At 38.2% G+C, this 26,648-nt stretch overlaps 2 protein-coding genes across 2 annotated transcripts; both read left to right on the forward strand.

The window, feature by feature from the left end:
* Positions 1-624: 624 nt before the first annotated feature.
* On the forward strand, positions 625-8,229 carry LOC125241142. The gene is made up of 7 exons (XM_048149475.1): positions 625-848; positions 2,861-2,988; positions 3,843-3,908; positions 4,619-4,891; positions 5,429-5,549; positions 6,006-6,023; positions 8,086-8,229. The coding sequence occupies exons 3-7, from the start codon at positions 3,875-3,877 to the stop codon at positions 8,150-8,152; spliced, it is 513 nt and encodes a 170-aa protein (XP_048005432.1). The 5' UTR covers positions 625-848; positions 2,861-2,988; positions 3,843-3,874; the 3' UTR covers positions 8,153-8,229.
* Positions 8,230-18,875: 10,646 nt separating this feature from the next.
* On the forward strand, positions 18,876-26,304 carry LOC125240572 (probable NADH dehydrogenase [ubiquinone] 1 alpha subcomplex subunit 12). Its single transcript, XM_048148522.1, has 4 exons — positions 18,876-18,992; positions 22,013-22,138; positions 24,542-24,734; positions 26,232-26,304. Exons 1-4 carry the CDS (start codon positions 18,876-18,878, stop codon positions 26,282-26,284), a joined length of 489 nt encoding a protein of 162 aa, XP_048004479.1. The 3' UTR covers positions 26,285-26,304.
* The last annotated feature ends 344 nt before the right edge of the window (positions 26,305-26,648 follow it).

Here is a 26,648-nt window from a genome sequence, read left to right on the forward strand (position 1 = left end):
GTATTTATCTATTTAAGTATGTATATCGTCGCTTAGCACCCATAGTACGCAAGTAGTAAGCAATGCTTAGTTTGGGGCTAAGTTGATCTGTGTAAGGTGTCTCCAATTTAAAAAAAAATGCACTTAGGATAGGTGAACTGTGCAGTGTACATAGAGGGATGCTGTTGGTATCTACACTAGTCATATTATTAATTGATACTTTCTTTCTTTGCGACCTATAACATTATGTTACCTACTAATAAAATATTTCATTTCATTACACTTATGAATGGTAGCGAAATGGGAAAAACAGAAGATGTGGAAATAATGAGTGGAAGAAAGAATAAAGCTTAAAAGGTATTTGCACGGTATTTGTCACGTATTTGTTGATACAAGTTGATAAAATTAAAATAATTAATGTAAAAACTTTTGCAGTTTGATATTCATTGAGAACCGATAACTTGAGAAGTGCCCACATTTAGTAGCTAGCTACATATTTGTGCGAGTCCCATTTCACCCGAGCGAAGCCGGGTTTTCATCTAGTTACAAAATAATCTGCGTTTGTAATTGAAAGTAGCCGTTATATGCATTTTATGTTATTTTTAATTAAGTAATAAAAACAATTTATTGATTCTGCAAATGAATATTTGAATTATAAATTCAATCAATGCGATTATTTTAAATAATTACAATGTTGTGTAGATAGATAGATAGACGTTTATTGGTACTGATCATACACTGTCAAACATTGTTAAAATATTACACAAAAGATGTCTTAATATTATTTGTACATTAAAACAAAACCATATAAAAAAGATCAATAGGACAATTTATATAATATTTAAAAAAATCACAATTAAAAATAATAGGTAATAAAAATTATAATAATAAATTAGAATTAATAAATACAATTATGTCGTTTTGGGGGATGTTCTACTCTTATTCATCAAGGAACTCCTTTACTGAGTAATAGGCCTTCGTCAGGCAAAACATTTTTAACTTTTGTATAAATTGACGTTCACTGTCAACATTCTTAATTGCCTCAGGAATCTTATTATATACTTGAGCGCCCATTATCTTGAGAGACTTACCCGTTTTCTGTAGTCTATGCGCAGGGATTGCCAGCCCAAGTTTCCTCCTTGCGAAGTTACTCCGTGCTAAGGGGAACTCATTTGGATTCCTTCTCACGTACTTACTCACCTCGAGGATATAGAGTGAAGGCACTGTCAACACTCTGAGGTGGATGAAGAGTGGTCTGGCTACCTCATCCGGAGGAACTCCGCATATTAAGCGAATAACTTTTTTCTGGATTAAGAACGGCCTGTCTCTGTCGGCGGCTAATCCCCATAAATCAATTCCACTGGTGAGATGGGTGTGGAAGTAGGCAAAGTACGCTGTCATTAAATTTTGCCGAGTTAGCGTCCGCTTCAGGCGAGATATAGCGTAATAGGCAGAGTTTAGTTTCTGACATATGGCGTCAATGTGCTCTCCCCATTGCAAACTTTTGTCAAACGTGAAACCTACATAGCGAGCGTGGTGCACAGGTTCGATTCGATCACCATCGACATTGATATCGAGTGTCGACTGCGCTACACAGCTGAGTGAGAAGTGTATTAGGCTCGTTTTACCTATGTTCAATTGCATGCCATTGACGTCGAACCAATATTGGAGTTTAAGTGTTACGTGCCTTATGTTACTCTGAAGTTCCTCGTGGTCGCATCCGTTCACAATCGCACATATGTCGTCTGCGTACATGACAAACTTAACGGTTGCGTTTTTAAATGGGAGATCGTTCATAAGTAACGCAAATATAGTGTTCCCTACATTGGAGCCCTGGGGAACCGACCTGTCACCGATAGATCCTGGATCAGACCTGACGCCATCCACTTCCGTTATTTGGTACCGGTTTGCTAAAAAGGACTGCACAATATCTAGGGCATATGGTATGTATATATATGTATATTGTATACACGTACCTATTGCCTAAAGATGATCAGGAAAATGACGAATGTCGAAAGGTTGTAAGATGTTTATCACTATTCGGAAACGGGACATTTCTTCCCCTACTAGAAGGTCCCAAGTGACATTTCGTTTTGGTTGCATTGCGTACTTCTGCCACTATGTTTTTAAAATACAAATAACACTATTGAAAAATTTATATATTTGCTGCGACTGTCATACAGATACATACACATAGAGACTTGCTCACACTAACACAACATGTACACAGACACTTACATGAACGTACTTATAATAAAGCGTTGCACAAACTTTTATAAAAGGTTCTGGCAGAATATCAGCGAAGTGGCTTGCCATGGGCTTGCCGCATCATCATGCTGAGCCAGCGCCAATTCTCTGCCACGACACATGGTCGTATCATTATTAGTTTAGATTTTTTAGAATAGATTGTTTTTTCTTAATTTTAAGTTGCATGTACTTAATTGTTTTGTAATTTAAACCATGTATGTTGTGGAAATGAATAAAGTTTTTATCTATCTATCTATCTATCTATCATCTATCATTTTTCTTCCCCGCTAGTGACACTTTTCTTCCCCGCTAGTGACACTTTTCTTCCCCGCTAGTGACATTTTTCTTCCCTGCTAGTGACAATTTTCTTCCCCGCTAGTGACACTTTTCTTCCCCGCTAGTGACACTTTTCTTCCCCGCTAGTGACACTTTTCTTCCCTGCTAGCGACACTTTTCTTCCCCGCTAGTGACACTTTTCTTCCCCGCTAGTGACACTTTTCTTCCCCGCTAGTGACATTTTTCTTCCCTGCTAGTGACACTTTTCTTCCCCGCTAGTGACACTTTTCTTCCCCGCTAGTGACACTTTTCTTCCCCGCTGGTGGACTTTTATTTAGTAAAACACGACTTGTTTTAGGATTGCCGCCTCGCAGCTCGTCGATCAGGAACTGTCGTACCTCGGTAGTAAGTAAACGAGAAGGCGTATGATGTACGTATGTTGAGATTATGGCGTCTGAGATATCCCTCACCTTCCTGTCCTTAAAGGTACGTAATTGACTTTTAGTTTATAAGAATCCAGTGCAAGTGCAAACAAGTTTTTATATGATACTTCTTTTCGTAAAAAAATCTAAAACTAATTTAGGGCGTATTGGACTAGGGTTATACTTAATATAAACTCTTACCCCCATATTCATAAATGTACTCTATAAGTTATCAAGCCGATAAAATTCATTTGTCCCTTTCTATCGCGCCAATGCGTCGGAAAGGGACAAACGAACTTTATCGGCGTGATAACTAGAGTACGTTTATGAATAAGGGGGTGAGGGTCGTAGACGTAGGGTAGGATTTATCTCAGTTCGAGCAGGGGGGGACAAGTCACTACACTACACTGAACTACACTACAGAACAATATTATATCATCCATTCGTTCACAGTAGTCGCTACTCCCGCCTCAGACGCTGTCTCGGCGAGTGTGGCGACGGTAACCATTCATCCCGGCCTACCACACTCGGCGACAGTTGTTATTAACAGAACAGGTTTAGTGCTTGTAACAGCGCGGCGTGCTGCCGGCAGTGCTCTCGGCGACGAGCAAGCCGCCACAACATGCGACGACTGCGCCGAGACCTGTGTGCTGCCAGCCTGCCACTTTCCTGTGCCCATCATACCATTAACGTCTCTGTAACTCTGACTGCCGCGGGCTGACGCTTGGCAAGTCGGCGATGTGTCTCGCGTGTGTGCACGTTCGAACACACCTGTTCTACGATCAAGAACCGTTTCCTGATAGCGTGGACGAGGGAAACGACAGCCTCGCTATAATGTTAGCACTGCTCCACGCGCCGTGGGCCCTCGTCTTGTGCGGATAATATTTAGATAAACTAACTAAGCCATTTTCACTTCAGATAGCACATATTACGACCCCGAGTGCGACACAATGAATCCGGATCCGAATGACAAAAAGCAACGCCGTGAGTACACTTATCATCAAACACCGCAGTCAATATTGAAGGTGTGCAGTAGGGAACCCCACTTCCCCAAGGGTATATAATACAAGACCTTTATTTGTGATAGGTGATTTAAGCACCATGCGAACTATTTCGAATGACACCACCACCAATACCAGGCATTGTCGTGCCTGGATAAACTGAGGCTTTAGTGAAACAGGATACAAGTCTCGCGAGACTTGTGCCCTTTTGGTAGCGTTGAATTTGACCAGGTTAGCATCACCCCAATCAGACACCGCGCTGAGTGATGAATTCATACGATCTACCAAAGCTCGTCGACAGGACTGGACCTCTTCTTTATTAGCGCGCGCGCTGGAGAGATATCTGTCCGCTACAGTGCTATCATCGGCATACCCAAAAATACCTGGGACCTTTTATATTAGAGCCACAGGATTGACCAATGACGTCGTGGACAGCACGACGCCACATGGGTCGGTTTTCGGCCAGTTGCTGCCACTGGTTGCATGGGATATAAAAGGCGCACCAATGGCCGTCCAACCGGTCTTTTTGCATCTGCAACCTCTCCCAGAAAGATTTGACGTGGTAAACGAGTCCGCTCCATTTGATACACATGCCTAAGCCACCTCAGTCGTCTCTTCGTGATGATCTGTATGGCTGTGATAGGCCTACTAGGGAATCGTACGGTTATGTCTATAAGTTTTGATAACTTGCAGCGTGGATCAACAAGATCAAGGACACCGGGAGCTGCTACCGCTTGTTGTTGCAACATTACATAAACTGGTATGAAGCTAAAGCGTTTTGCGACGAGCTGGACGCAGAGCTGCTGGTCATAGACAACGCGGTCGAGCACGAGGTTGTCAAAGACATCCTCTGGGAGGTGAACTACACGCAAGCGCAAAACCAGTATTTTTTCACGGATCTGTTTCGGGTCAATGATTATTATACCGATTGGAAATGCAATTGTCATCTGTATCAAACCAGATATAGTAAGTGTCCCATAGTTTCCTTTATTGTTATACAAAAAAGTCTGCCATGGTATATCTATCTGATAACTTACTACATCCATTCTAAGCTTCAATAAAATTATCACAGAGTAGGTATGCGGTAGTGCGTGTTTACTTTACATTCTGCTCCGTTGGTCAAAATTCGTCTAGCGCCTGGGAGAGATAATTATTAGTGAATTTCCAGAGTTCGATCTAATCTATTGCAATGGATATATAATTATCAATATTATCATCTACACTACGACGAACTTTCTTTTTTTGTATCCGATATCTCTCATAATTTCGAATCGGAAATAGACAGAGTGCGGTCTCTGTAATTACTTCTACGTCCGCCGTTGCTGAAACTTTGAAGCGAAGTGAGCGACAAGGCAGTATATAAACACACATACTCTTGATCCTGCTGCAGCATTGTTTAGGGAATTATTGCCGGCAGCGCGAGGGGCAGCGGCAGGGGCTGCATGTAAATGAGCTGCAACAACTTTGTCATCATCTTGTAGTGAAGGTTTGGTTGCGTTCCAGACGAGAGCCTCCACGAAATTGGGTACGAGCCGTGGGCGGAGGACAAGACCAGTCTGAACGAGAGCCAGTGGTACGACGCGGCCGTGGTAGTGCGCACCCGCGACGGTCTCCTCGATGAGAAGTAAGCATTTATATCCGGGGCAAGGATATTACGCCCATACAGTTGGCTCGACGTTACGATTGCTAGACGCTAGATGGGGGGGGGGGGGGGGGGGGGGGGGACTAAGGCCTGAGTGCATCATTGTCTGTCACCGTTAAAGCGTTCGTTAAATTTTATTGTATGGGAAGTTCCATAGACGTCTGCTGCGTGATGACGATGATGTGTCTGTCAAATGTGATTGATGCAACTGGCTCTTAGTCAAGTCTGTAGAGTTATATGAATTAGTCAACTATTGAAAGTTTGTACGGAACCCTCGGTGGGCGAGTACGACTCGCACTTGGCCAGTTTTTTTTTCTGTAAGTCAATTTAGGTACGCTTTTTTACCACGGGTTTTTTTCCACAATCGCCACTGGACGGACGAACCAGACAAAACAAGAGTGTCGAAATAACGCTAAACTATCTTTGTTTTACTTACAGGATCGTGGATAGATCTTAGTAAGTTACATAGTCATTATAGAATATGGGTGAATCAACTTTTGCACTTTTTCATGCCTGCTATTACCATGGTTACGGTCCCCTTAGTCACGCTGGTTTTATGCAAAATTATGCTACTGAAATTATGCAAGCATGCATGTAGTCCATGTTTGTAGGTGGCAAAATAAGGAAAGGCCATGTTAACAATATAAAAATACATGTTGGCATAGTGTAAGTTGCATAATTTCGCAATAGTAGCATAATACAACCAGCGTGACTCAGGGGACCGTAACCATGACAATAACAGACAAGAAAAAATTGATTCACCCATTTAATATGTAGAATAGAATAGAACACATTAAGACTGGTGTTAGTATCACGCAGACTGTCCGCGCGACCAATTTGTATGAAGTTGATGTTGTTGTCTCCGCGCCACTCTGAAACGCTCCCTGAACTTAAGACGATACGGTAGGGGTCAATTCTCCATACAAACGCTCTCGACTATTTCCTCCCTGGTTTTTGAAGATAGAGTAATGATATTTTCAACACAGATTGTTATTATTTTTATCTGTGTCGGACCGTTTTGATTTTTTTGATATTCTGCTTTTTAAAGACTCTAGAGCCAATCAAAAATTTCCAAAAACGGCCTTTTTCATTGTGGCGCAAAAAAAGCTGTGATACTCAAGATTGGTAACAATTAACCAAAAAAGCTAAACGGTCCGACATAGATTATTTCATTGTTATTCAGATTCTCAAATTTCGTTCTGATTGATTAAGTTTTGAAGGAGGAAAGAGTCGAGAGCGGAACCTCGATTTTAAAGATTTTTTTGAAATATCTTTTGACTGAGTTGTTCTTAATGGACAATTTTTTTTCGATAAATCTAGTTAATAACACTTGTATATTTAACTAAAATTCCCAAGTTGAAAGGGGGGTTCCTTTCCATTTTAGCATTTTCGCTACCGTATCCTCTTAATGGCGGCAACGTAATCATCTGTGGAACTACTGTCCTCGCTATAGTGAGGGGAAACCTTTTGTGTTACCTACGGGTGCAAAGGTGTTGTTGTTCTCGTGTGTTGAAAAACTGGCCAAGTTCAGGATTCTATGCTCGATCCACTCTCTTTGCTCGTGGTTCAACTATAGAATCCTTTCACTTGCTCGTTTTTCAATTGCATACTCACCGTTACAATACAACTTTGCACCCTTGTATAAAACAAATAACTATTCTGTCTTACGGCCGGAAAGCGTTACATTACAGTCCGCTGCGCTAAACAAAGTTACCGTTTACCGGCTCCGTCAAACAGAAAAATACTACACTAGACTTATATTGACCGGGATATCACGGTCTATATCCCGGTCAATATATTTAAGTCTAGTGTAGTATTTTTCTTCTCATTAGACTTAATATTGAATATAGACCGTGATTATGTTTTTGATTTTTGTCGAGCTCCCGATATTTCGACGCATCATCAATTCGATGATCATGATATTCATGATGCATGCAACTTCGTCGAAACATCGGGAGTTCGACAAAAATCAAAAACGTAATCACGGTCTATATCCCGGTCAATATAAGTCTAACGAGACGTGAATCATTGAAAACTCTCAAAATAGGTACTACACATTGACCAGTTAATAAGAAAGATCAGATCAGATCACATGTCTCCGCCTCGGACGGTAAATAAATGTGATCTGGGGTATGTCAATCTTCTGTTCTCTTAGACCCACTTGCACCAACCACTCTCAGGGTTAGTGGGCTAATGGGCTTATTCCATATAAATATTGGGGACTCCTTACACAGACCATCTTAGCCCCAAACTAAGCAAAGCTTGTACTATGGGTGCTAAGCGACGATATACATACTTCGATAGATAAATAGAAAACATCCATGACTCAGGAACAAATATCTGTGCTCATCACACAAATCAGTGCCCTTACAGGGATTCGAACCCGGGACCGCGGCTCAGCAGGCAGGGTCACTACCGACTGAGCCAGACCGGTCGTCAAATAAAATGGTGGGTTAACCCTCCATTTTCGTTGATGCAAGGGGCCCTTATGAACACGATTACGTTTGTTTGCTTGCAGCGGGTGGCGCTGGATTCGCTATAAACCATTTTGTGAAAAGAGAAGGCTACTGAGACCGTTCTATTAATGTCCGGCGCTGGGCTACTGGAGAATAAGACGGCGGCGCATAACATAAATACAAGGCTACGATGTCGAACTATGTTTCAATCCTTTTTTTTACTCCTGCAACACATATAAGTAATATTTGTGGTTTACAGGGTCGTCTAAGTACAATTTTAATATTAATGTACAAAAAAAGTAGCCATAACTCGAAAGTAAGGTACAGCGGGGCAAATCTCGACTGGGGGGCAAATGTAACTGGTCCATTTTTTCCATGTTTTACAATGTTTGCATTATTAAATAGTGTCCACCGGTTAAATATGGTAGGCGCGTGTTCAGTGGATACATGTACCTAGATCTTAACATCATAGTGTAATAATGGAATGTAGTGAGGTCACAGTCATAGCAGCGTCATACACTCACACATCTTAAACAGATAACCTTTAGAGAACATTAGATTAACAATAAGATAATAAAGTATCAAGTACCAATTAACCTTTGAAATATGAGAACATGGTATCATGGAATAGATACCATGATAACTCCCACATAAATAGATAATTAGATAATATCCTACTATATAAACACGATGTATCTTCAGTCAAATATACAGAGTTCACCAATCATCACGGGCCCCGTCGCAGCAACATGGCTCCGCACCACAACATCAAGGCCCGCATCGAACCAGCACCACGCCGCCCGCTCTAAGACTACATCACCCAGCTACTACGTCGCCCCAACCGACCATGAGTAAGCCGAGCGCCGCCAAGTCACACCAGCCACGCTAAGCCTCGCCGCCCCAGCAGCACTAACATCAAAGAAGAAATGCCGAACTAAGAAGATGAAGATGGGTAAGCCGAGCCGGTCCACCACAGCGTCGTCCGGCCACGGCTCCGCACCGCAGGCAGCACCCCGTCCCGCATCGCAGCTACCGCACCCGCTCCAGCCCAGCGCGAAAAAAGCTGACCATGGACCACAACGTCCACCGCAGCATCGTCCACCCACGGCTTCGCACTACAACAGCACCGCGCCGCAGTGTCAGCCCAAGCCCAGCGCATCCGACCATACACCGAATCGAGGTATAATATTATAAAACTTATTATAATTTAGCTAGCGCAATATTTATAATAGTGGTTATTATTTTTCGCCAAATATATTTCAAGTTATTTTTTTTTATACGCAAGGTTCTTGTATTTAAATAAAAAATTTTTTAGTTGTGTGTTATATAAATAACGATATATAAAGACACTTTCAATAATTTTAATTTAAATATCAAAGTCAAAAATGGAGTTATTAAAAAGACACTTAACTATATATAAAAAAAAAACTATCTTTAAATAGAAATCTAGAATTTGATTACACTCAATAGTGTAAAGATGTAGTTACAAAGTTAAAAATAGAAAGATATCAATAGTCCACCATCATTACGATAGGCAGGTGCGTAACCGAATGGCACAAACGCTCACGAAACGAAACGCTAGTAGATATCTATCCCTATCGCTCTTGCGTATTGGCGCGACAGAGCCGGACTACGTTTCGTTTTCGTTTGGCGTCGGAGAAATGCCATTCGGCTACGGGGCCTGGACGTCTCAAATGACAACACATTCACGATACACACAGACGCGTAGGTGTAAGATGGATCATGGTAAAATATAAAATCCATTACATATTCACACTGATCGTTATTATGTTTCCATAATATATTTTAATTTTTTTCTTATATATATATATATATATATATATATATATATATATATATATATATATATATATATATATATATATATATATATATATATATATATATATAATAAATAAGAATATTAAAGTTCTTGTAGGTATTAAAAAAAAAAATGTTTATAGAGAGTTATAAAAACATTAGATTTTTTTAAGACTATTTGAGTCTATCAGACTCCAGAAATCGATTAGTTCATAAATGACTATACTTCAAAATAACAAAAGAAAAGACAAACAGACTCAATAAACAAATCATAATAAAAATTTCTAAAAGTAAAATAGTAGATCGCGGAAAATTCATACGAAACTATCAAGTTTCACATAATTAATAACTACCTATAAAAGGTGAAACAACTCTGTCAGGACATCTTATAATCAATTAATCAGGACTCATGTTCCATGATAAAAAAAAAATCATATAGATATAAAGTATCTATACAACATACAACTTGTTGAATTCAAATATCCCATTACTGTACAGGATCAAAAGCTTATATGGGACCCAAAAGAAATTCGTAAATCGAGAAATGGTCCCATGCCATTGGTATGAAAATAAAAACTTTTTTTTTCATATAATTCTGTTTTGTTGCAGTACTATAAGTACTGTAATAAAAATTAAAGTAATCGAATACAAAATAAAAGTCGTGCTATTGAGATTGACTGATTTTTATCGAATAGATCTTTTTCTTTCCAATTTATTGTACGGTTCCGGTCGTAAATATTTAAAAAAAAAAAACACCTTATCAAACGTATGTATTTACTATTATTTAATAATCAGGCAGGCAGTTAAAAAAAACTGACATAGCCTAAATCCTGTAATCACTTAATATTCATAAAATAAAAAAGTAATGTATAGATATTATAATTTATTTTTTTCTCTCTCAGTAGTAGCGAGATCGGACAGATCTCAGGCTGTAAGGTACTAAGGACAAGGACAATATCAATATATATATAAAAAAAAATTAAACTGCTGATAGGTAAAATTAATATTATTTAATGATAGTAAAAAGAGGATAATATAAATTGTATAAACTTAAAAAAAAAATACATAAGTATGTTTACAAGTAACAAAAAAAAAACATAAGATAAACGTCTTGTCGGGAAAGCAAAATCAGTTAAGTGTCGCAAACAACGATTAGCCTGATCACCTAAAAGTTATTGTGACTCTTAAATGCTTTTATGTTTTCAAACCGACATTATTAACAATACTGGGTAGCTAGTAAATTATAATGTAAGCAGAGTACACCAGGATACAAACCAGACACAGGCCCCTTGAAACCAAAACCAATTCGAGCGAGCTCTCAATTGTGAAGGTCCTTGGGCACACGCAAAGCTATTGTGTTCTAATGTGTGAAAGCATATGTCTGGAAAAACATACTACATTTTTGAGTATGTATCAGCGCGCTATAATAAATATATTTTTTTGTATCCTTAATATTTATATATTGTAATGTAGGGTCGGCCGACCGGATGCGCTGAAATGCGCAGTGTACTCTTTAAAAGAAAAGTGAACTTTATGTATCACGAAGAAGCTTACATTATTTCCCAATGCAGACATTAAGGTACTATGGCTCATGGGAATTGATTTCTATATAATACAAGCAGGTATGAAATCCTTGATGGCTGACCATGATTCGATCGAGAATCAATCGTGGAGACTCTTGGACACACAAAATAGTGTGATGCTTAAAAGCAATGCCTGAATGTATGAACAATACTAAAAGTATAATTGTAATCGCCAGTAGTAAAAAAAAAAAAAAAACAAATACTTTTATCCCAAACAAAATTGATATCACAAAACGACATAGGTATAAAAATTAATTAAAACAGGAAACATTCCCCCACCAATTCGCGACGCGACCTCGGTATACTCCTTTAAGCGTAAATACAAACAACACTTACTAACAGTCCAAAATCAGGCAAATACTTAAAGCTCTCAATTTTCAATTTTCGACTTTTTGTTTCTAATTTTCATGTATTGATATCTGTTATGATATGTTTTATGTTATAGCTAGACATACATATTTTGTTATTTCATAGTTTGTAATCAGATTGTAGGTATTTAAAATTGAAATTCCTGATCGTGTTATGCATTACGCTCTCTTGTTTTTGTATGTTTTGTAACTGGTGATAGATCCACACAGATCAGCGCGCGCACCTGCTAGGTCCCGACAGAATATCAGCGCTGTGGCACTTGCGACAGCAATGCAGCAGCACATGCTGAGTCGGCGCCTTTTCGCAATTGTATTGTGATAAAAAGAAAAAAAAACTAAATTGTCAAATAGTAAGCATTAGTTCTGTAGACCTCAGTTGTATTCTTATAGTTCTTAATTTTTTTGTCATGATATTTTTACGCAATAAAGTTTTTATCTATCTAAATCTAAAAAAAAAAAACACCATAAAAATAAGAGGGGATAAGAATATGAAAAATAAAAATAACCACAATACTCACTACGTCAATCGCTATACGTACAACATTTTTTTAACTCAAATCACAAGTCAGAATTGCTGCATACACAACTCACAAAAGTAACTAGAATACAAATATCATATATTTATTTATTTAAACTTTATTGCACAAATTTACAAAAAAGAGTACAAATGGCGGACTTAACGCCTTGAGGCATTCTCTACCAGTCAACCATTGGGTTAATATATATTATTACCTCAAAATTAGAAAGTTCAAATAAACTAACTAATGTATTATATTTTATCTCGAGCACAAAAAAATAAAAACAACTGAACTACCAAATAAATTAACACCTCTTGGCATTCTCTTGTAAAAAAAAAACTATAGCGTGATTACGCTATACAAATAGTTTAAATCATCTATAAAAATACCACAAACAATCAGACCTTACTAAAATAAAATGACAAAGATATACATAACTCGAATACAACTCACGTACAAACACGTTAACAAAAAAAAAAAACAACCAACTTAATACAAATAAAAAGCAGCCAACAATAAATTTCAAATTAATCGGTATCAAAAATTAAAAAAAAAATTTTTTTTTGAAGTCGAACTACTTTCACCACAATATAAATATTAAATACCCAAAACCAAAAGTGTAATTGTACGCAACTAGATCCTTTCTTTTATAGCATGTAGTAGTAAAACTAAAATCACAAACACAACGCAGCTAAAAAAAAAAAAAAAAATTATGAATAGAAAATACTTTTAAAAAAAAATACCTAAAGCATAACGCGGAACAAACACGAAATTATTAGTGAAATTGTGTGATGTTTTAAAAGTGATGCCACAATATATGAAATATTATATAATATGTTGTAATTGCCAGCGTGAGCGACAAATAAATATTTTATTTCGGTACCCAGACCAAGGTACTAAGCAGAGAAACAGCCATTAATGCGTTGTGTACCCTTATCGTTAGTGATGCACTTGGACTGCAGCACACTTACTGATGGTATTTTATCCCCTTAGCACAAATACCTAATTGAAAAAAAAAAGAAAATAGATTGATAGATAATAACAAAATATTATTATCTAATTAAGATTTATAAAGCATTTCTGAATAATGTTACTAGTAATTAAAACATATCAACAGATGACGCTATCCAAATAAGGAATCGCTAAAGCGCATCAATTACATATCATATTACATATCTCAGTATAAGCAAACACCTGTCATGCAACAATGTTATCACTTACCATCTTATGAATGAAGTGTTATATATAGACTAGTAAGTAAATTATGTACTATAAGTATACCTACCGATAGCTTTAACTTTTTTTTAATTGTATGTTTAAGATCTAGATTGTTTTAGCATTGTAAAGGCCTGACCTAAATGAACCATAATTAATATCTATGTTAAAACAATACAATGCGTACCCTTGCCGTTTGTGATGCACTTAGACTGCACACAAAAATACGGTTATATTGTTTTTTTTTTTAATTTATTTAATCCCTTTCACATAACTACATAAGTAAATAGGACAGATAAAGACAAAAGATTACATTCAAATATCTTATTGAAGTTTATAAAACATTTATTGTATTGTATTGTATTCGTTTATTTCAGACAGAACAGTCCATATTGTTACATTACGTTACACTTTTATTTAAAATTAAAGCTATAAAATTCAATAATTAATTTTATGAATTGTTATTAAAACATATGGTCGGATGACACATTCCAAATAAGGAATCTCTAACTCGAAAAAATTAAATATCTAAGTGCACATCTCAGTAACAGTAAAACCCTATCGCAACAATGTATTCAATTAACCATAAACCATATTTAAAACTGAATTGTTAATAATATACTTGTAAGCGAATAATGTATTCAGTTAGCATTAAGGTTTCTTTTAATACTTATTTAAATGTATAACCAATAGAATTAAGTAATAAGAATTATTTTAATGTGTTAACCAAAAATGTATAATCGATAGAATTAAGTACATAAACGTAAGTCAAAAATAGTTAAGTACTGAACTATTTTTGTCTTGAAAAAAAAAGGGAAAGCTGTAGTGAGGTCACAGTCATAGCAGCGTCATACACTCACACATCTTAAACAGATAACCTTTAGAGAACATTAGATTAACAATAAGATAATAAAGTATCAAGTACCAATTAACCTTTGAAATATGAGAACATGGTATCATGGAATAGATACCATGATAACTCCCACATAAATAGATAATTAGATAATATCCTACTATACATATAAACACGATGTATCTTCAGTCAAATATACAGAGTTCACCACAGTCTTGTCTTGTTATTTACCTCCGGTACCTCCTACATTTCAGGAAAAAATGGATTAGTTACAATTGCCCTTCCAGTCGAGATTTGCCCCGCTGTACCTTATCTATGTTTATCGAGTCAATTATTGTGAATTGTAACTATACCTATTCACAATTGACTCGATAAACAGGACAGAATCGTACTACCTTAACCGGATAGACAGCTAGGTGGTCAAAATTAATTAAATTTGAACCAATCAACTTGTATGATAGAGTCAAAATGGCGATGGGAAATATAATATTCCCCTTGTTTGATTAAGGGATAGCTAAGGCACATCTCGGACACTGGCGATCAAATATATGAAAGAGGCGCGTTCCTAGCACACAGTCTAAAGCTCGTGTAGGTGAACGCGTACCATGCTTGTATGAGTGAGATATTGACAGGTCGACTGTTCGCGTTTTTTACAGGCGGTAACTGTGAGGTAACCGAGCGGTGGTGGGCGCCACTTTCAGCGGGGAGCGGGAGTGGCCATACTGTACGATATTACTCTTTAATATACCTACTGTGGCTAAGGGCATCAGTCATAATTCAATCAGCACATAATTATCTTGTTAAAGCGCTCAAAACTAATTATCTTAGATTTGATATTAGACATTGACTAACTTGTAAATTGTAACTTGTAGCGGTTAAAAACGGTTACGGTACGGAATCGCAGTGACGCATCGTATCCGTACACGACGTGCCCCATATAGATCAAGAGCCCAGGCCCGCCAGACCTTCCTCAAATTCTCAAGGATGAAACTTTGGGACAATGTAGAGTTCACATCGGCGTGTAATGTGTGCATATTTTCTAGTTCGGCCCATCGGCCAATTTTTTGCTATGAAGTGATGAAGGTGAAAAAAAAAAGTGCTTACTTTCCTTAAATTCTCAAGGCTGATTTTTATATATGTGTTAGAGCACGTTGTTAGAAATTGGTTATCATCAATGCCAGACCGTTTCCGCCGGCCATAACTTTTACCAGACGCGACAAAGATGGCAAAAAACGACTCTAACTTACCTCATTTTCTCAAGCCTGATTTTGATATATGATACGCAGGGACCTATAACTAGACCGTTTGTAAGCAGCCAGACCAATCGGATGGACCCAACCATCCGCCAGACCGACTTAAAGTTTCGATATGAGCATTAGTAGAATTGAAATATTCCGGGTCTATAAAAGCTAAAAACTTTAATTTTCTACATTAAGCTACGTGTAAACTTGACATAATAAGCTACTTTCAAAAATTTTACTTCTAAGGAAATAAAAAAATGAAAGTTTATATGTGGTGCAAGATTAATTTTAAGCTATGAATTTTATTTACACTGCGTAAGTACATGTGTATTTTATTATAAATATAACTTTTACCAGACGCGACAAAGTTGGCAAAAAACGACTCTAACTTACCTCATTTTCTCAAGCCTGATTTTGATATTATGATACGCAGGGACCTGTAACTAGACCGTTTGTAAGCAGCCAGACCAATCGGATGGACCCAACCATCCGCCAGACCGACTTAAAGTTTCGATATGAGCATTAGTAGAATTGAAATATTCCGGGTCTATAAAAGCTAAAAACTTGAATTTTCTACATTAAGCTACGTGTATACTTGACGTAATAAGCGACTTTCAAAAATTTTACTTCTAAGGAAATAAAAAAATGAAAGTTTATATGTGGTGCAAGATTAATTTTAAGCTATGAATTTAATTTACACTGCGTAAGTACATGTGTATTTTATTATAAATATAACTTTTACCAGACGCGACAAAGTTGGCAAAAAACGACTCTAACTTACCTCATTTTCTCAAGCCTGATTTTGATATTATGATACGCAGGGACCTGTAACTAGACCGTTTGTAAGTAGCCAGACCAATCGGATGGACCCAACCATCCGCCAGACCGACTTAAAATTTCGATATGAGCATTAGTAGAATTGAAATATTCCGGGTCTATAAAAGCTAAAAACTTGAATTTTCTACATTAAGCTACGTGTATACTGTATACTTGACGTAATAAGCTACTTTCAAAAATTTTACTTCTAAGGAAATAAAAAAATGAAAGTTTATATGTGGTGCAAGATTAATTTTAAGCTATGAATTTTATTTACACTGCGTAAGTACATGTGTATTTTATTATAAATTTAAAGAAGAAAAGTAAATTAAACTTTTTTTTCGATCGTCGAACAAGGTGGTTTAAAATTAGTTTTAAGATCGATCCTTTTTAATTTGTGGGCGAGGGACCTCACACTATGTATAAAGGCACTATGTGTAGGTATGTTGCATATAATGTCAAATCCCTCGCATACTACAAAAGTTATTTAAGCATTTATATAAGTTCAGTTAAAATGAGGTGGAAAGTTTAAGTGTATATGTTGTGTACACACGTAAAGTATTCTAAACTTTTTATAACGGCATACATGTATTTGAAGAATGTATTCGTGTCTGAAAATTCAGCATCTCCGACATGGGTTATAACGGGGTTGATGATGTTCGTATTGAGTAAAAATGTTTAAACTTCCTAAACTTGTAATTCTAAAGTTCGTCACTTAGGTATGTTAGCATGTTTTGTAGGAGAAAGGAAATTCGTTTAGTTATATACCGTTGTAACATTGATTAACTTTCATTTTTTTATTTCCTTAGAAGTAAAATTTTTGAAAGTCGCTTATTACGTCAAGTATACAATATACACGTAGCTTAATGTAGAAAATTCAAGTTTTTACCTTTTATAGACCCGGAATATTTCAATTCTACTAATGCTCATATCGAAACTTTAAGTCGGTCTGGCGGATGGTTGGGTCCATCCGATTGGTCTGGCTGCTTACAAATGGTCTAGTTACAGGTCCCTGCGTATCATATATCAAAATCAGGTTTGAGAAAATGAGGTAAGTTAGAGTCGTTTTTTGCCAACTTTGTCGCGTCTGGTAAAAGTTATATTTATAATAAAATATACATATACTTACGCAGTGTAAAAAAAATTCATAGCTTAAAATTAATCTTGCACCACATATAAACTTTCATTTCTTTATTTCCTTAGAAGTAAAATTTTTAAAAGTCGCTTATTACGTCAAGTATACAATATACACGTAGCTTAATGTAGAAAATTCAAGTTTTTAGCTTTTATAGACCCAGAATATTTCAATTCTACTAATGCTCATATCGAAACTTTAAGTCGGTCTGGCGGATGGTTGGGTCCTCCATCCGATTGGTCTGGCTGCTTACAAACGGTCTGGTTACAGGTCCCTGCGTATCATATACCAAAATCAGGCTTGAGAAAATGAGGTAAGTTAGAGTTGTTTTTTGCCAACTTTGTCGCGTCTGGTAAAAGTTATATTTATAATAAAATACACATGTACTTACGCAGTGTAAATAAAATTCATAGCTTAAAATTAATCTTGCACCACATATAAACTTTCATTTTTTTATTTCCTTAGAAGTAAAATTTTTGAAAGTCGCTTATTACGTCAAGTATACAATATACACGTAGCTTAATGTAGAAAATTCAAGTTTTTAGCTTTTATAGACCCGGAATATTTCAAATCTACTAATGCTCATATCGAAACTTTAAGTCGGTCTGGCGGATGGTTGGGTCCATCCGATTGGTCTGGCTGCTTACAAACGGTCTAGTTACAGGTCCCTGCGTATCATATATCAAAATCAGGCTTGAGAAAATGAGGTAAGTTAGAGTCGTTTTTTGCCAACTTTGTCGCGTCTGGTAAAAGTTATGGCCGGCGGAAACAGTCTGGCATTGATGATAACCAATTTCTAACAACGTGCTCTAACACATATATAAAAATCAGCTTTGAGAATTTAAGGAAAGTAAGCACTTTTTTTTTTCACCTTCATCACTTGATAGCAAAAAATTGGCCGATGGGCCGAACTAGAAAATATGCACACATTAACCGCCGATATGAACTCTACATTGTCCCAAAGTTTCATCCTTGAGAATTTGAGGAAGGTCTGGCGGGCCTGGGCTCTGGGTCTAATACGAAAGTCACTGCGTTTCTGTACCGTCTACGTATTTTGAGCGGCGGTGTGGGGAGCATGCGATAAAAACTGTACGGATACGATGCATCACTGCGATTCCGTACCGTCGCTGTTTTTTAAGCAGCGGTGTGGTCGCACCTTAATATTGTACCTCTATGATAATTTGACATATATTCCTTCATTTTTTTGTCAATCAGTGTCACATTGAATGAAATCATTTGTCACATATTTTCTGAACAAAAGTAACAGGAATAATAATAAATAAACAATTTAAAAGAATAAATATGTCGCTGTCGGAATATCATCAGATCAGTAAGTTGAAGCACTTTTTCGCCACCGTCCGGGCGAATGGCGGGTTTATATCAACTTTGTACAAGCTGTGGAGGTTTGATACTTTTAAGGTAGGTAATATTTTATAGATTTAAATATTTAATAATAAATAAATAAAGTAAATAAATATTATAGGACATTTTTACACAGATTGTCTCAATCCCACATCCCACGGCAACGTCAAGAAGGCTTGTATTGTGGGTATCCTCAGACAACGATATACATAATATAATTATATAAATACTTATGTACTCAGATTAATTATAACACTAGATAGTGTTTCCGAACATCCTAGTGCAGCCATGCCAAGTGCGAATTTTTTTCGCACTTGTGTGATTGTGTCCGAACGGCCCTCGCAGTACTCAATTTAAAGTCGTTCTAGAAACATCTCCCGAAAAAAAATTAATTTGCGAGTAATATGGTAGTTTGTGTCGAGAATGGATGTTATAACACAACATATAATACAAAAGAAACTGCCCGATATTACATTCCACGTGAAAGTATAGAGTTTAAGGTGATATTTTTACGAAATAGTAAATACTAAAATTGAAATTTTCGTCGTTCGCCATTTCTTATAAATGTTGCCAGTCCAATGATTTTTTTTTCCGCCAAATGATGTTTAAAATATAAGTAACAACAATTTTAGGTTCTTTGTATGTATATTTAATGAAATACATTTTGCAATGAAAAAATATTTTTCTAAGTTTAAAGACAAACATTTTGTTGTTTTATCGAAATTCTAATTCTAGCTAAGAATTACAGCATAATAGCACTATAATAACACTCCCAATTCGTAGATGGTAAAAACAAATCGATAGCATAAGTAGAACAGTTCTGAAGATATTTAGAAATGTGACAGACATACAGACGGCCTGTTGTTGTACCTGTTTACTTTATATATAGACCGTCAACCAAATCTTGTCACTAGAAAAAGGCGGCAAATTTGAAAAATCACGGGCTAGCAACACTAGTTTTGAAAATCGGTGGAAATTCGCGTGTCATTTGTATGTTATCTGTGGAAATCTCTACCCTACCAAAAAGAGAAATAACTAGCACATATCCGTCTCTTTTTAATACATTATCTAATTCGTAAGGAAGGAGCGAGCCCCTTGAAAAAAAATATCTGTGGCTGTTCGACGTACATTGCTGTTTTTTGTTCGTTTCATAGGGATACCATACTTTAGTTTGATATACATTGCTACTGCCAAAATTTGCTTGACAGGCTATACCTAACAGGTAACCAACCAGAAATTTATCTGTATAGGCACTCAATATGTATATTTTTAAAATAAATTCATTTCAACCATTACTTACAACATTTCCATGGAACACGCACTAAAATTATTAATAATTATTATAACCAAGTACAACGACTTTGTAAAAATCCCAACTTCGAGCGAAATCATTTTTCTCTGGCAACATTTTTTATATGCATGTGTGCGTGGGGTGAGCGTAAAACAGGCGCGTTCCACGCACTTATGTACATAGAAAACATCCATGACTCAGGAATAAATACCTGTGCTCGTCACACAAATAAATGCCCTTACCGGGATTCGAACCCAGGACCGCGGCTTAGCGGGCAAGGTCACTGCCAAACCAACATCGCCTGACCGTTTTTTTTAATACTACGTTGGTGGCGAACAAGCATACGGTCCGCCTGATGGAAAGCGGTCACCGTAACCTATGGACGCCTGCAACTCAAAGAGTGTCACATGCGCGTTGCCATCCCATTAGAAACTTGTACACTCCCCTTTGCTGTGTGCCTTTGTCTAAATTTAATGAATATACAGTTGTACCTACTCAGGTTATTATTATCGCGACTGTTGCGACATGCTTCGAGTCATTTAGGAGATGGTTACTCACGGCTCTAGTCAACCAAAAATCGCTTACGCGTTGTCATCACGTCGCTGAACGCAGAACGCAGCCGTACACTACGCATGTTCTTACTAATGAGCGATTTTTGGTTGGCGAAAGATTCCGCGTCGATAGAGACTCCGTGTGCATGAAGTCTAGCTGCCACAAGCACTCGTGCACCTGAGAACGGGTCTCCTAAATGACTGGAAACATGTCGTCAATCGCGATATATTAACTTGGTTTGGCGTGCAAGCACGGTCGCGCGATAAATGATAAAACGTCGGGAAGTCCTTTTCGCACTATTTATAAGGGTGATAGGGACGGCCTGATGTTTTATCATTTATCACTCGACCATGCTTACCTGTTTAGTTTGAATCTACCGATTTCTGAGACGTTTAAAGGATTAGTTGGTTTTATTTGAGCATTTTCCGCGAGCATTTATTTGCGTGAAATAGACGAGGTAGCACAACCTCTATGTCTCCCCAGTTCCCCTATGAAACCAAGCAGTGTTTTGCTTGATACCTGTTTTAGGCACTAGTTTCACCAGAAGCGAGTAAGCGATGAAATACGAACAAAATAATAGTCGCTCCCGTGTAAATAAAAGAGAGAGCGAGCGATTTATCGGTCATCGCTCGGCTCGGCGACAAACCTTGCTCGCGCTTTCGTCGCATCTTTTTTATTTACCCGTTCTGTTACCGATAGCTCATTTGGCGGGACCAGTGCTTATGTTTGTATCCTAGGTACTTATCCCTATGTATACACCGTGGGCCTAAATAACCCGAAAGATTTTAACCACGCATTTTTGATGAAGAATAATGTTAAGAAACTTTTGTAATTTTTTAACAAAAAAAAAATTGTATTTTTTTACTATTTTTGAATGTATTTTTACATAGAAAGTAAATGTTACTTAAAAAACTGGCACTTAAATTAGTTTTAACGTTTTCTATCTAAAACCCTCATTTTTGAATAGTTTTACTTGGCACTTTTTGACATCTATTAATGAGGACAATAAGACTATTACTGCACAACGGTATCAACGACGTTAAATAGGCCTTTTATACCGAGCGACAATAAGAATTTTATTTTCGGTTATAACACTGAAACTAGGCGATATACAGAAAAGTTTATATCACATAATATTTTTTAAATGTGGTCAGGAATACACTGTTAAAATGTATCGGGTTATTCTGGCACGCGGTGTATACTTGTGCCTATAACGGGTTATGCAATTCCCCAGCACGGCACCCTGATGGGCTGGGACGAGAACGGCAACAAGTACTACGAGAACCAGCGGTACATGATCGGCCGCAGCCGCTGGGTCGAGTATGCGGAGTACTACAAGTGGGAGTACGACGGCTCGCAGGTAAGCTGCTGCTGTGTTGGCGTTCGACACTGCTGGGGTGTGAGTGGCCCCGTCCGCGCTGGGAGGGCTGTATCGGCCCCATCCTTGTGGGTCTTACGGCCCAGCCACGACATTGGTCTAAGCGCGACAGCAGTGAGCGGCAGCCATACGTGCGAATGAAAAGTCCCATCGCTGTGTCTCGCTCCAATGTCGCGCTTAGATCAACGTCGTGGCTGAGCCGTTAGGCTCTGGTCCCATCGCGAGCTAGTAAGCTTTGAGCTATCGGCTATAAAAACGAACAAAAGATAATCACTGGCGTAAATAAAAGAGACACAGCGATGTTTATGGTGACACGCGCAGCGGTGAGCTATCAATATCGCCGTGTCTCTTTTATTTACGCGGGAATGCTTATCTTTTGTTCGTTTTGGGGACGACTGGGCCTACTGCATGGTGAGTGCTAGTTATCCAACACTGCTACCCCTAGCTTGGTGATACCGTTTGAGCTGGGCCAGGTTTCGGGGCCGCAGTGAAGGCGACCGGCAGCTCGGGCTAGCGTGGGCATGGTAGTAGGAAAATGACTAACAGCTCGACCACATCTTGTACCTTGTACCTATAACTATGTGCAATGAACCAGCGGTACATGATCGGCCGCATGTGAGCTCCTAATAGCTCGACTAAATCTTGCCAATAAAAAAAATCGGTAGTTTAATAACCTAACCTAACCTGATCACAAAATCAAAATTTAGAAAAAATACCCCGTCATAGTTTACAGATTTTCATGAAAAATAAATAAATAAATAAATATTGGGGACACCTTACACAGATCAACTTAGCCCCAAACTAAGCAAAGCTTGTACTATGGGTGCTAAGCGACGATATACATACTTAAATAGATAAATACATACTTATATACATAGAAAAACATCCATGACTCGGGAACAAATATCTGTGCTCATCACACAAATAAATGCCCTTACCGGGATTCGAACCCAGGACCGCGGCTTTGCAGGCAGGCTCACTACCGACTGAGCCAGACCAGTCGTCAAAACACGGCTAAGAACACTCCCGACTAATTCAGCCATCAAACAAAAAAAAAACGATTTCTAAATCGTAATATTGTCTTCGGTTACCGCGATAGTTACTCATGAAATAAAACTATGGAAACGGATTAAATCGCGTATAATGAATTTAAAATACATCCCGACGTTTCGAACTCTTTACAGCGTTCGTGGTCAACGGGTGACTGAGGAGAAATTAAAATGTGCAAAAGCTACCCACTTACAAGAAATATTAACGAACCATGACCACAAATAATATAGATTTCTAAGGCAGGTTCACACACTATTAATAAAGCTAGTTATACAAGATTCAAAAAACGAACATACGAAATACGATATGTGGGACAGACGAAACGAAGCATTTCCACACGGGTGAAGGAACACATAGCGGATGTCAAGCACCGTCGGCAAAGGTCTGCAGTCTCTGAACATGTCATGGATAAAGTCAATCATGCTATAAAGTTTGACAAGCCTCTGGTTCTCGCTAAGGAGAAGCGATATATACCCAGAATGTTGCGAGAGGCCATTGAGATCAAGAAATATCCAAACTTTAATAGAGAGGATGGCTTTACTTTACCACCGGCTTGGGATCCAGTAGTACATCTGATAATGGAACAAGCACGACGAAGGCTGTGAGGCATTTGTGTTGTATGGTGTTGGACATTTGCAGTTTGTTTCTTTGTCAATTTTGTGTAGATTAATTGGTTAATTATTTTTTTTAACAGAGTAATGGTAAAATTTTTTGAATCTTGTATAACTAGCTTTATTAATAGTGTGTGAACCTGCCTTAGAAATCTATATTATTTGTGGTCATGGTTCGTTAATATTTCTTGTAAGTGGGTAGCTTTTGCACATTTTAATTTTTCCTCAGTCACCCGTTGACCACGAACGCTGTAAAGAGTTCGAAACGTCAGGATGTATTTTAAATTCATTATACGCGATTTAATCCGTTTCTATAGTTTTATTTCATGATTTCTAAATCGATTCATCCGTTCGGGAGCTACGATTCGGGAGCCATGTTTGATAGAAATTAATTAATATCGAGAGGACATTCTTACACAGATTGAATCCCACAGTAAGCTCAAGAAGGCTTGTGTTGTGGGTAGGTACTCAGACAACGATATATATAATATACAGATACTTATCATAGAAAAATAGAAAACATCCATGACTCAGGAACAAATATCTGTGCTCATCGCACAAATGTCCTTACCGGGATTCGAACACTGGACCGCGGCGTAGCAGGCAGGGTCTCTTCGCTCTTTGTCAGACCAGTTGTTTAGAAATCGGTCCACTATGCCAGGTTTTTTTTTTTAATTTTCATCTTGTTTTCTACGCATGAATCCATATACGTAATTTCCCCAAGGTGACCCCCGAATGGTTCGGCTGGCTTCACTACATGACGGACCAGGTCCCCGACTGCCACCCCATCAAGTGCTGCATCCGCCAGTCTGCGTGCCACCACCGCTGGATGCTGCCGCCCGAAGAGAACCTCACTGCCACCCCCAAGCAGTACTACCCGTACTCTACCGTGAGACAGGCTGTCACTGTGTGGGACGGTTAGTGTCACATGCCACAACAGTAGCTACTCCCGGTGAAGAGAACCTCACTGCCACCCCTCAGCAGTACTACCCGTACTCTACCGTGAGACAGGCTGTCACTGTGTGGGACGGTTAGTGTCACATGCCACAACAGTAGCTACTCCCGGTGAAGAGAACCTCACTGCCACCCCCAAGCAGTACTACCCGTACTCTACCGTGAGACAGGCTGTCACTGTGTGGGACGGTTAGTGTCACATGCCACAACAGTAGCTACTCCCGGTGAAGAGAACCTCACTGCCACCCCTCAGCAGTACTACCCGTACTCTACCGTGAGACAGGCTGTCACTGTGTGGGATGGTTAGTGTCACATGCCACAACAGTAGCTACTCCCGGTGAAGAGAACCTCACTGCCACCCCTCAGCAGTACTACCCGTACTCTACCGTGAGACAGGCTGTCACTGTGTGGGATGGTTAGTATGTAGTGTCACAAGCCACAACTCGTGGTTACAGAACATGACAACAGTATAAGATCAGTAGTAACACTTCTAACAAACGTACGCCACGCGGTATGTATGTATGCGCGCCGTGTTCGTACGCAACACATCTAAGCGCAAGAGAAATATACATTCTCGTTCATTCTCATCCACTTATTCTCATACGTTCTGGTTCATTCTCATACGTTTGATAGAAGAGCTATTACTGGACATATGGACACATGATGGCTACCCCCCAAGCGGTACCTACTACTGTGTGGGACGGTTAGTAGCATCCAGGTTTTGGAATCGGTACTTTTTTTAACTCCGAAATGGCAAACTATTTTGATTTTTATTTTCATGTGATTTTTATGAGACTGAAACTGTCCCATTAAAAATAAAACTATTAATAAAAGACCATAAAGAAAAAGGTAAAAAAAAGCAGTATGAAGTAAAATCTGGTTTCCAATACCTAAGCTGACATCCATCAGAGCCTTTATCTGCACCAGGCAGGCAATTATGGTCGCGCGATAAGTGATAAAATAGCAGGCCGTCCCTATCGCACTATTTGTAAGTGCGATAGGGACGGCCTGATATTTTATCGTCTATCGCGCGACCATGCTTCCCGTGCAGCACGGGTAGCATGGTCGCGCGATAGACGATAAAATGTCAGGCCGTCCCTATCGCACTATTAGTAAGTGCGATAGGAACGGCCAGATGTTTTATCATTTATCGAGCGACCATAGTTGCCTGCCTGGAGTTTATATATTTTTTGGAGTAAGTAATTTTTGAAGTAAATAATTTCTGACCAAAAAGAGTTGACATTAAAAAGTGGGAACATCGTAGTGTCGTCCCGTTTTCTCACACATATTGATTTGAAAGGGATGACACTACGATGTTGCCAGTTTTTAATTTCTACTCTTTTTGATCAGACTGTAAGTAAGTAACCGTTTCGGGGGGTTTTTCACTTTGTCCTGACGGTTGATATACCTATTTTATTTTAAGTTCATTTTTCTCATCTAAAATGAATATTTTTCATCAGGTTCCTCTCTATGCCAGTTGCCCTGTGCCCCCACTTGCTGCGAACCTAAATAAAAATTCGCCCGACATCGTTATTACCTAATTTTAACAATTATTCAATAGTGGAACAATAAAGAGATACATTCAAATTTGTTGTGTGATTAATTAAATGAAATCTATTTAATAGGTTCGAAGGTTGCAAAAATATGTGACACGCTCTTTTGAGACCACGAAATAAATAAGTTCGGGTCAAATAATTTTGTAGCCTTCTTGTAGGTACAGCCAGTCAATCCTAGGCCACTCTAGAACCCTGTCGTATTGACACTTTGCTTTATTTGTTACTAGCTTCTGCCCACGGCTTCGCTCGCGTTAGAAAGAGACAAAAAGTAAACTATGCCACTCTCCATCCCTTCAACTATCTCCACTTAAAAAAATCACG

The sequence above is a fragment of the Leguminivora glycinivorella genome, chromosome Z, assembly GCF_023078275.1.
Source record: "Leguminivora glycinivorella isolate SPB_JAAS2020 chromosome Z, LegGlyc_1.1, whole genome shotgun sequence".
NCBI lineage: Eukaryota > Metazoa > Arthropoda > Insecta > Lepidoptera > Tortricidae > Leguminivora > Leguminivora glycinivorella.

Excerpts from the sequence above, each read along its gene's own strand:
- LOC125241142 (XM_048149475.1), top strand. The coding sequence starts at position 3,875 with ATGAATCCGGATCCGAATGACAAAAAGCAACGCC. Across the intron at positions 3,909-4,618 it reads GAATGACAAAAAGCAACGCC|CGTGGATCAACAAGATCAAG; the intron begins GTGAGTACACTT and ends GATAACTTGCAG. Across the intron at positions 4,892-5,428 it reads TCTGTATCAAACCAGATATA|ACGAGAGCCTCCACGAAATT; the intron begins GTAAGTGTCCCA and ends GTTGCGTTCCAG.
- LOC125240572 (XM_048148522.1), top strand. The coding sequence starts at position 18,876 with ATGTCGCTGTCGGAATATCATCAGATCAGTAAGTTGAAGCACTTTTTC. Across the intron at positions 18,993-22,012 it reads GGAGGTTTGATACTTTTAAG|CACGGCACCCTGATGGGCTG; the intron begins GTAGGTAATATT and ends GCAATTCCCCAG. Across the intron at positions 22,139-24,541 it reads GGGAGTACGACGGCTCGCAG|GTGACCCCCGAATGGTTCGG; the intron begins GTAAGCTGCTGC and ends AATTTCCCCAAG.